The 11711-nt window shown below is 28.3% G+C and overlaps 2 protein-coding genes across 7 annotated transcripts; one reads left to right on the forward strand and one right to left on the reverse strand.

The window, feature by feature from the left end:
* The first annotated feature begins 152 nt into the window (after positions 1–152).
* On the forward strand, positions 153–9616 carry LOC132929217 (cellular tumor antigen p53-like). 6 transcript variants are annotated; one of them, XM_060994405.1, is made up of 9 exons: positions 153–272; positions 417–569; positions 5269–5339; positions 5650–5782; positions 6699–6854; positions 7944–8142; positions 8601–8820; positions 8911–9172; positions 9235–9616. In XM_060994405.1, the coding sequence occupies exons 2-9, from the start codon at positions 492–494 to the stop codon at positions 9382–9384; spliced, it is 1269 nt and encodes a 422-aa protein (XP_060850388.1). In that variant the 5' UTR covers positions 153–272; positions 417–491; the 3' UTR covers positions 9385–9616. The 6 variants fall into 6 exon arrangements, with proteins under 6 accessions (XP_060850388.1, XP_060850387.1, XP_060850392.1 ...); XM_060994406.1 differs by having other exon boundaries at positions 251–272; positions 424–569; XM_060994404.1 differs by having other exon boundaries at positions 237–569.
* Positions 9617–9703: 87 nt separating this feature from the next.
* LOC132929219 (large ribosomal subunit protein uL3m) lies at positions 9704–11160 on the reverse strand. The gene has a single exon (XM_060994411.1). The coding sequence runs from the start codon at positions 10990–10992 to the stop codon at positions 9868–9870; it is 1125 nt and encodes a 374-aa protein (XP_060850394.1). The 5' UTR covers positions 10993–11160; the 3' UTR covers positions 9704–9867.
* Positions 11161–11711: the final 551 nt, after the last annotated feature.

An 11711-nucleotide genomic window follows, 5' to 3' on the forward strand; every position in this document is an offset into this window, starting at 1 on the left:
TTCAAATAAATAGAAAAAAAAAAAAAGATAAGATAAAATTATTTTATTTTGTCGATATTTCAAATGGTCGGTATTTTGAACTGTCGGTATTTTAGACGGTCGGTATTTTGAACTGTCGGTATTTTAGACTGTCGGTATTTTGAACTGTCGGTATTTTAGACTGTCGGGATTTTGGTTTCAGGTTTTTGACATTCGGGATTATCATTGTCGGGATTTTGAACGCCTTCCATACTACAGTGACCAGTTGCAGGTTGCAGCCTGCAGGACCGCAGGTACATTGTCCACAGAATAGATACCAGCCTGCTGTGACAATACCCAGAATAATATTTATTATTTATTTTGTCATGGTATCCCGTATATTATCATATCCCCCCGTAATTATCTTATCACGTATACACTGTCTTATATACATACAGGTTACAGGTGCATGTGTGAAGTTTTTGTGAAATTAACTTAATCTTAATGGTCATTAACGGCATAGTCGGTGTCCTATGATATTAATATATTATACTGTAGAAACGCTGCTTAAATTTCCATCTGAATATTATATACATTTCACGGATTTTACGGTAAGACATTATTTTAATTTATGTTTTTCGTTATGACATATTATGTCTTTATTTTATTTACATAATTGTGTTTTCTCTAAAATTTTTGCACTTTTAATAAATTATTTTAATAATTAAAAAAATACACAATTTTTAGTTATAGAGCACATTTATGTTTTTAGTTTTGATTTCCAGCACTATTTGTAATTTTTATAACATTGTCACTTGTGCTTGATAAATTGGTTAGTTTCAGTTTACTGTACTAGACAAATAATTTTATATTCTATTTTTTTAAAGTTTATAGTGCAAAAAAAAAAAATATTACATTATTCTTTGTTGAGATGGTTTAGTATTTGATTATTCATATTCCATACAAAAATTGTTAAAAGTTATATTTGTGTGAGTTAAAATGTTAAAAGGTAGAAAAATGGATACCGTTTTGCTTTACATAGGATGTTGAGTTTAAGTTTAATAATCGGTAAATACACTTGAATATTAACTAACAAAGCTAAATGAGAAATACTGAATGTAATTTTGATATTTTACGCATTTGTAGGATTGGAAAAAGACATGTGGGTTATATATTTCCTTAAATCTTTATTATTACTGTAGTGTGTCTAATCCATGTCATTATTAATTAATACTTTTTGAGAATGTGCTTCAAGTATAAATTACTAGTAATTTTTTTAAATATTTTATTGTTAGGCAGTTTTATTTATTGTGCTACTCGTATGTTTTATATCCTCGTTACATTTATGACTCATTTTTAATATTAGTTTTATAATTAGTATAATAATATAATTAAAAAACAAAAAGTAATTGGAGTTTAATTATTACGTTTAAAATTTATAGTGTGTTTTCCATTTAAGATGTAGCAATATAAAAATAGATTGTCTAATAGATAATAATTTATTTAATTGATTATAATTAAAGACCAGATTTATATGCATTTTAAATTGTAAAATATGTATGCAAACATGCACTAAAAAAAGTTAAAATATGCAAGAAAATAATGCAAAACATGCAAAATAATTTTTGATTATTACAGCTATTAATTTATTGTAAAGTTATAAAATCAAAACATAAATTATGAAAAAACAAAGGTCTTGGAAAAATACTGATTGATTTTCCTCTAATGTTGACTGTTGATTAACAAATGTTTGTTTAGAAGTGGGAGTTTTCGAATATTTTTTGTGTGAAAATGATTTAACGTGCTGATCAATTTGAAATTTTTTTGTACTACAACTACTTTATTACAATATTGACAAAAAACTGAATTATTATTTAAGGTTTTGAAAACCTCACCTGATTTGTTATACTGTTCAATCCATTTTCTAAGTGCTGGTAATTTTGAACTTGGACACTTTGGCATTGTAAAATAACAAACACAAACAATGTTATATAAAATGTACACGTTTTTATACTACGTTGGTCGTTGACTATTGCCGAATGTATGCTTCAACTACAGTCGTCAGTCTATCAGTTTGTGTTAGTATTGTAGTATTGACAATAAGTCGATAATGTTAGACAAAATCGATAAGATAAAAATATAGGAAAACCAGTATGCAATGAACCTACCTACCTCCAACTAATACGGAAACGTAATATTATTTTTTTTAAATTATTTTCAATTTTTGTATTGTGGACAAATTTATATATAATAATCGTACATACAATTATAAAATTTAATTTAATTTAATTTAATTTAATTTATACCTGGTGTATATGTATTATGCAAAAACATGCAAAATAAAAATTTATAATATTATTTCTTTAAGTATGATTGATGAAAACACATTGATTACATTTAATTGCTTATAAAAATATGAATATGCATTATATGCAAAATCTGGTCTTTAATTATAATATTGTGATTGTTAGTGCTGTTACTTATAAGTAAAAATAATAGTCCAAAAATTAAGGGTCTACTGTATGATATATAGAGTACAATTCAGTCTTGGAAAAGTATCTGTTACACAAATTGTTTATGCATGTTGAGTGGCTTGGTCAATTGATAGTTGTTCTTAGTTATATTCACGGCTTTATAATTCACTTGGGTATCAAGGTAATACTTTATTTTTATACATAGTTATTCAACATTTTGATTTTTATTGAACATTGCATGCAGTTGACACATAGTCGTAGGTGTGATTTGAACCAAATACACAATACAAGATACATCAAATTTATAAGGTACTTCAAGTGTTAATATAAGTAGGGTTACCATTTGTATACTTGCCACATTCAGAGAATAAGTAATTTCTTAATCATCTATCACCTGGTTTTGTTCAAAATATTTAGCACGATTAGGTACTTATCCATTCATATAACAAATTCAAACATTTTCATCCCACATCTCCTTCATTTCTTTACATAATTTTAATGATTTTAAATTTATTAAGGACATTGAAAGATTATGATGATTAATTATTGATAGAAAACCCAAATTCAGTGTTTTACGTTTAGAATAAAATAATATAATAATCAATGTTATGATTATTTTTTTTTTTTCCCCTATGCCGTAGCTTCCTTGACAGATATCTGTGATTTCCCTTGGAGCAACGATACACAAGTTTAATAACTCAGGTTTATATATATTACTTAAAAAAAACTTTACAATTTATACTCACAACTAGTTAATTACTGTAATAGTATTAGCTGTTATTTTATTTCTTTAGGAGACAAAGAGATTTATTTATTGATAACCTTATTGACTGTTCTGTTGTAAGACCTCTATACATTTTAAAAGGTTGCTATAAATTATCAAAATCTGTAAATAATATATAATTATTGATTATAATTTATATGTGATAAACGTAAAAAATGTTTAATATATTATTAATTAGTAAGTAGGTATCTCTATTCACTATAAATAGAAAAATAACTGCAACATTTTTTATTGATAATATCAGTTTACTATTTGTTTTCTCTCTCTTTATCTCTCATACATTATAGTAATAGTAAACATGCATTCAGTAGAATTTATTAGTCTTGTATTGTTAACATTATTATTAAAGTGAATTAAAGTGATTTGTCATCAAACGTAAAGTTAAATAATTATCTTTGTTTGTACGTTGACTTTATTACAAAATTTTACTTTTTATACTAGTTATGAGTAGTATGTAAAATATTATATTTTCAAAATACTCATAAATTGCAGATTAATTTTTTTTTTTTTTAAATTTTAAAAGTGTTTTATTCAATCTGTTACAAAAAAATGAATAATAAGAACAATTGAGGAAGTAAATAGATAGTAAAAAAAAAATATATAATAAACAAATAGATAAAGATGACAGATTAAACAGAGTGTAGAAGCCTCTCCGTGGAGGTACTACGATAAAAAAACATGACTAATGAGTATTTAAATTGAATATTAGTCTGTCAGTAGGTTTCTACACCATTTGTGTTTGAGTCGTTTGGGAGGATTTCGAGGGATAGTCAAGGAAGAGATAACATGCATGAGTGGGTTTCTGTGGTTTGAAAGGCGATTATGGAGTCTTTTGTGGTGTGTTTTAGCCACATCAGCGACAAAGGGTATGGAGAGGTAGTGATAGACTGTGTGATTGGAAACATAATATGGTGCTTTAGTGATTTGTCTATTAGGGTTTTGGATTGATAGGTTTGTATTCTATTGATGTTAGTAGGTTTTGCTAATCCTCAGAGCTGTATACTATAGACTCATATTGGTTAAGGTTAGGTTAAACTGGTTGGTTAAGTAGCATTTTGTATATAAGGAGTTTGTTGTTCAGATGAATATATTTAGAGGTCAGTAGGTGACGTAGCTGGCGGCTACGATCATTGAGCATTAAATGTTTGGAATGTATATGAGGAGCCCATGTGAGCCGGCGGTCTAGGGTTAGTCCAAGATATTTGACGTTTTGAGAGTAGGGTAGAGGTTGATTATTGAGGAATAGTTGTGGACAGTCTCTGGGGGGTAGTGTGAAGGTAGAGTGGAGCTATTTCGTTTGATTTAATTTCAGGCCCCATTCTGCGTACTATGAGGCTAGTAGGTCAAAATGGGTTTACATAAAAGAGGCAGCTATATCTGGGTCAGAGTGGGATGCAAGTAGTGCTTTGTCGTCCGCAAACTTTGCTACTATTGTGTTTTGAGTAGTGGGTTGGTTTGCAGTGTAGATGTTAAAAAGGAGTGTTACAAAAATTGCACCTTGCATGACATTTAAGAAATATTTGAAAAAGTTGTCCTTGAAGTGGCGATTACTATAAGATATGATTTAATAAGTAGGTAAAAGTATGGGGGGAAAATTGCTTTAATTTTGTGGAGAATCTGATGTATTGTGGAATGATTGTGCCTAAATCTGAATTGAGTATTGGGAAGGTTTTTTTCTATGATTGGTTGGAGACGTTTAAGAATCAGTTTTTCGAGAAATAGGATAAGAGGCTGATTGGTCTGAACAAGCAGATTAATTGAAATATAAAAAATTTTTAGTAAAATTATTTTCAATTACAGCCTCTTAAAGTAACCTATGATAGCAGTTAACCACCCCCTTATATTAATATACAATAATAATATTAATTGTGTTCTATTTATTACAGTTTTTATTAGATTTATGTATAATTTATATAATTTAAAAACTTGTTTATTTGTATTCCATCAAAATTTTAATTATATAATATTAAGTTACCTGTCTTATCTATTATTCTTTGAAATTTAAAAAATAAAGTTAGTAAACAATTTGTTTGGACATATTTTTTGTATTAGATGGATGATACAAAACTTCCTGGTCTATCAGAAATGCAGAACTCTAATGAAGAAATATTTAATTTTAATGCGTAAGTATAAGCATGTTTTTTTTTTAATTTTTTGCACTTTGCACGCTTTGCTAATTATTTGCTTTTTCTTATTTAATTTTAATATAATAATTTAAATATTAAAAAAAGATATTAATATTATGTGCTATTTATTTTTAGATAAAATTTTCGAAATATTTTATAATTAATTCCTCATTATGAACATATCTAAAATTAAATTAATTTGTATATGAAATATTAACATTAGGTAACCTAAAAGTTAACATTTTATAGCTAGGTTTATGTACATTTTAAATTTTTAATATGTATATTTTATTTCTATTTTTATTAGTTGTAATGACAGCTTAACACCATCACTATTACAGCAAGAGTTTGATGGGGTCTACATAAATCAAAATGATATCAATGAATATTATTTTTCAATGGAAAATGGGACGATTGTAGATTTGAATCTTCCGCAAACGGTAACTTTTAATTATGTTAAGAACAATATATTTAGATAAACATATATAGGTAATCTGTATAAAAAATTTGAGTTATGTTGTCATAATTAACTCGCAAAATTGTTTAAGGACAATTTATGTTTGTCCAAAAGTATTTTCTAAAATATATGTTGAAATATATATTTTTAATGTCTATAATTTAAAAAATCATGAAAATTGATCTGCTGCCTAGTAGGGGGTCAAATGTCAAGTTTACCTTTCAGTCTTAGTTGAGTGGGCACTGTAATGGATGTGTTAAATTTGAATTCACTGTTAAATTAATGCATACTAAAATTTTTATAAGGAATCTTTCTACATTTTCAAATCATAGAAATTAAAATAAAAGTGTACATTTTTAATTACAAAATTATTTTTATGTTTTCTGTATTTTAATAAATGTTGTAATACTGAACGCTTATAAAAAAAATGTGGCTATGCATTTTTGATATTTTTTAATTGCTTTAAAATAAATGTATGATTAACATTGTACTTTGTATTCAATTTCCAAGCTCTTTTTATTGCAAACAAACATTTAATTCTATGTATAGAAATCCAAAAATAAACTAAGATTTAAATAATCTATAAATAGCACTGTAAAATGTTAAATTTCTAAAATTTTACATCTTGTTTAGGAAATTTATGGACAATTTAAGACCATAGTTAATTATTTTTGAATTGTTATATTAAAACAATGTCTATTTCAGTTTAATCTGGTTTCGTATCAAAATTCTAATATTTTTTTTTTTGTTTCCCTAATAATTTTAAGTTATTAAAATTTTTTATTTATGACTTGATCTGTAGGTTCTAATTTTCTAACACAAACCTTTTTCAATCTTAATGATTGATGCATTTTTATTTTTCAAATCGTATTACAGCATATATTTTTATATGTGTTTAGCCTGAAAAAGACCGAGAAAATCAAGAAACATGTGCTGCTGGTTCTGTAAAATCATCACCAACTGGTATTATTCCGTGTCAGGATGAATTTGGTGGTAGTTTTAATTTTGAAGTATTGTTAGATTCCAGTTTCCAATCATATCGTCAAAAATGGATTGTTTGTATTATGTTTATTATTAAAATTATAAATGATCAATAATTTTAGTATTGTTGCTACGTATTATCTATCTATCGGTTTTTGTTAATATGTTTTTTATTATTATTTTAATATTAAATTAACATCAAATATTTGTTTCTCTAACTGAAATAAGATAACTCTAATACCAAATCAAGTCAACTATTTAGGTTAACAAATGATTACTGAGATATTTACCGTTGAGATCAGTATATGAGAAAAAATTGTTGTCCGCAACACACAGTGATTAATAAATAAGTTTGATTTTTTTTAGTACATTTCATGTTACTTTTTCATTATTATTTGGTAATAACCAATCCTTTAATTTTCTTTCGGTACATCATTAAAAGCATCTTATAATGAAAAAAAACGAGAACTGATAATTGTTTTGATGTAGCTTTTGAACTGTGGTAAATTGTTATCGTATAATCTTTGATCGATGATTATATTGTGTCAAAGCTTATTTATTTTTAGAGGATGCAACATACAACACTTTATACCTTTATATATTGTCTCAATCTTATAAACGTACAACATGGTAAATTTGCTTTCAATAGAACTGATTTTGTGCTGTTAACTTTAATATTTACCCAATATCAAACTTAAAGGTAAGAATATAATTTAGGGAATCTCATAGGCTATGTAAAAAACTACAAATTTAATATGCTCATAACCAACTTTAAAGTTTTGATATTAATAAAATCCTACAAGATGCTCTAGATTTTATTTTCACTTTTAAATTTGATAATGGATAAATTTACTTTTAATATTAAAAGTTTACAATTTAAAGTAGATTCTGTGAATGCAAATTTGTTATGGTATACTTTGTTAAGATGGAGACAATACACACGGTATGTAGCATCCTTTTAATTATACCGATGATGAATAATAATAATATTGATATTATCATGCTATATCCGTAAATATATTTTTTAAATAAGTTATAGTTGAGCACAATTTATGTAGCCGATAGATTGCTTGTGTATACTAAGTAGATCAAACGTAACAACAGTACCATAATTTCTGTTAATTATTTAATAGTTATATTTTTTCTAATTTTATTTCCTCTAGTATTCAGTGAAACTACAAAAACTTTTCATTGATATAAATAAGGTACTACTGTTAAATTTTAAATGTGATTTTGAGAAGATTGCCAATAATACACTATTATTTGTACGTGCTATGCCTATGTATAGTTCAGCGGATTATTTAAAAGAACCTGTTGATCGTTGTTTACAACATTTATCACCTATAGATCAGTTTAACAAAGGTAAAAAATGCAGTTTTATATTTTTTCAACATTTTTTAATAGTTATAGGTTGTTTTAACAGTCATCAATGAAAACTGAGAAATCACAATTTATTCTTTAAGTATTTGATTATAAATTAATATATGATAAATACAAATTAAATGGCTAATTAGAGATTATTTAAAAATTACTGATTTATTTCAGTTTTTATTGATAATTTTATACTCCAAGAATGAATATATTTAATTAATTTTGTATTACAGTAGATTCTTATTATGTCAAATGTCAATATGTTTTTTTTTTACCTCGATTGAATGAATTAAAATTCTCTTGAAATTACCATTTCTAGAAAACTCAATATGTCAAACTTTTTTTTATTTTCCTAAAGTCTTGATATAATGAGAATTTACTGTATATATATTTATAATGTTCTTTTTCAAATTCATCATAATAATACAGGATTAATATTTTAATTATAGGTATTACTCATTTAGAACATGTTATACGTTGTGATAATGAAAGTACGACCTATCATATAGATGAAGTTAGTAAGCGTAAAAGCGTGGTTACACTTTTATCTAGACCTGAACATGAGTCAGATAGCACTAGATTATCCTATAGATTTGTATGCAAGACTTCTTGTATAAGTGGAATGCAACGTCGTCCTATAATTGTAATATTCACATTAGAAGATTACAAGTGTGTACTTTATGTCTATAAATAATAAATTTACAACAAATATTTAAGACAATTTTAAAATAATAATTATTAACATTTCTGTTTTTATAGTGGCCAAGTGCTTGGCCGGCGTGTACTTCCAGTAAAAATTTGTTCTTGTCCTAAAAGAGATATGGTACGTGAAGAAGAAGATACTCATTTAAAAAAAAATACAGTTTTTCGTCGAACCAAGAGGTGCATTTCACAAGAAATTAACCATCATAAGCATCATCGCCATCATCACAGTGATCATGAAATTCCACCAGCTAAGATTATTAAATTAGAGTCTACAACATTGGCAGAAAATATAACTGATAATACATACACATTACCGGTAAGTTCTCATATTTAATGATTAATTTACATATTATCTAAAACTTGTAGTCTTATTTTCAGATAAATTATACAACCAAAAAAAAGGAGCACTATAAAATAATATTAGAAAATATATACTCTGTAATTAGTGGTGCGTCATCTCTTCATAATATTACAGATACACAACCATTACTTAAAGACTTGAAATCTAGGTTGGACAACCTAAAATGATTCTGGATTTTTGAGATTTATATTATATTATGGATATTTTTTTAAACCTTAATAATTTGTTATATTGATAAATTAATTATTAAGTACCATAAACGTTACAATGTTTTTTTCTACATTTTTGTGAATTATCTTATTGTAATTTTTTATTGATCAAACTTGATCATGCATTTAATATTATATTAGTGTTGGCATATTTTTATTATTTAACATAAACAAGTTGATTTATATTATATTTATATATATTTTTTTTAAATTAAAAATGAGAGAGATAAAAAGATTTGTTTCTGAATTGTAATGAAATTTAGTACTCAATAGACAGTTACTATTTACTCTTTTTTTTTATTATTATTATTCTAATGAAAATATAATTTAGAATAATATAACAGATTTTCTCATTCTTTGAATATGTTTTTTAGATGTGTAAAAAACAATTTACTTTCACAAAAATATTAAAACAATAACTATTTTACATACATAATACATTTATTTGTCTTCTTCGAATGTTATAGTTTGGTCAGTGAATTTGTATAAATTTTCTTTATATGAATCTAACTGCTCATCATCTACAACTTTGGCTGTTGGAAATGGTGGCGGTGACTTGTGCTTTCTTAATGGTAGTATAGTATCATACAAATAAACTATTGAATTTGTTTCTCCCGGCGATGCTACTCCTTTTACCCATATGACATTATATTTGTGGTTGATTCTTAAAATTTCAGCTCCCTTGTGTAACCTGTATCTATTACCCATATGTCCGGGCATTTTTGTTCCGGGAAATATTCTACCCTTTTCGCCGCCGTGGCCAACATTACCACCTCGGCGATGGGATTTGGTTACACCATGGGTAGCAGGCATACCGTGAAAACCGTGCCGTTTCATCACACCTTGAAATCCTCGATCAATGGTTTTTCCACGTACATCGATAAAATCTCCAGGCCGAAAGTGAGAAGCTAAGAGTGGCGTACCAGGTTGTAGAGCAGCTTCCGGAGAAACCATGAACCTGCCAAGGTATTTTTTTGGCATCATACCCTCCCTATAAAATAATCCACAATATTGTTTCGTGAAATATTGGGGATCGGCGCTTTCGGCGCCCACCAACAGACAACCTAGTTGTTTCTTGTGGTTAGGGCACGTATACGGTTTCCTCGGCGGATCGAACTCGCCGGGCGGGATGTATTTGATTACATGGTTGTCAATGACTTGCAGAAGGGTAGTGAGCACGCTCTTGCCGTTGTTCAACCACATCGGATAGTTTCCCAGCTTGCGAGCAATGAGCCCGGTGCGTTGGAAATTGGGATTCCATTCGACGTTCGCGCACTCGACGGAGTCTTCGTTCAACGGGGACCGCACGTCGTACGTAGATATACCGTGAATGACGGCCGGCATGCCGAACTTGTCGTGCACGGCCTCCTTGATGAAAGACCGGTTGTCTCCGGTAAGCTGTTGGTCGTCTTTCGCCCGCTCCCGTTGCAAATACCATAACGGATATTTGATACGCGGCGCCCGGACGTTGTGTGCGGTGCGCGCTTGATACGCCATCGGTCCGCTGAACGTGATGCGCAACGACGCCGGAATATCAAAAACGGTACGTTTCATGATTTTCGACATGTCAAACACTTCGCGATATTAGATATGTATTCGACTAAACTACGGCAAAACTCATGAGTCGGTATAATTGGAAATTTAAAAGTTCAACAACGTGAACTCGTTGCGAACCATTTCGACGATTCGGTTTGCGCACTACAACTTACTGGTTATGCGACGGGCCGAGTAGGCCCAGTTATCAGTGTAATATTATCAATCCACCTTGGAGATATGGGACATGGTGATAATGGTATCACCCAATGCTCATCTTTGAAGCACATGGTGAATACTGTCACAGAATATCATAGTATCAAACATCACAGAACCATTGTGAACTGAAGTGACACACTATGAAAGACAGAAGTTAGGAACATAGGCGTAATTTCAATAAAAAAACTGAGGGTGCTTAAGCTCTGCGTTTTCCGGGCATAGCGTTGAATATGATATTACTAATATCTTATATTAATGCTACTGATTGTGATATTAATGATATTATAAAAAGAGTATTTGAGGGTGCTACTTTTAAAATTGGGGGTGTCAATACCCTCTAAGCGCTCCCCTATTTGCGACTATTGTTAGGAACATAGAAATAAAGTTGTGAATGAAATACTTTTTTTGTAACTTATTTAAATATTATTCGAAGAAGAGTAAAATTGTTATTGAAACCACCTCAAAGTTGTAAATTTAATATCTTCATCGCTCCACCCAGAATTCAAAATATAATGAATAGGTCTTATTTTGAA

Source organism: Rhopalosiphum padi, chromosome 4 (assembly GCF_020882245.1).
Source record: "Rhopalosiphum padi isolate XX-2018 chromosome 4, ASM2088224v1, whole genome shotgun sequence".
In the NCBI taxonomy this organism is placed as follows: domain Eukaryota; kingdom Metazoa; phylum Arthropoda; class Insecta; order Hemiptera; family Aphididae; genus Rhopalosiphum; species Rhopalosiphum padi.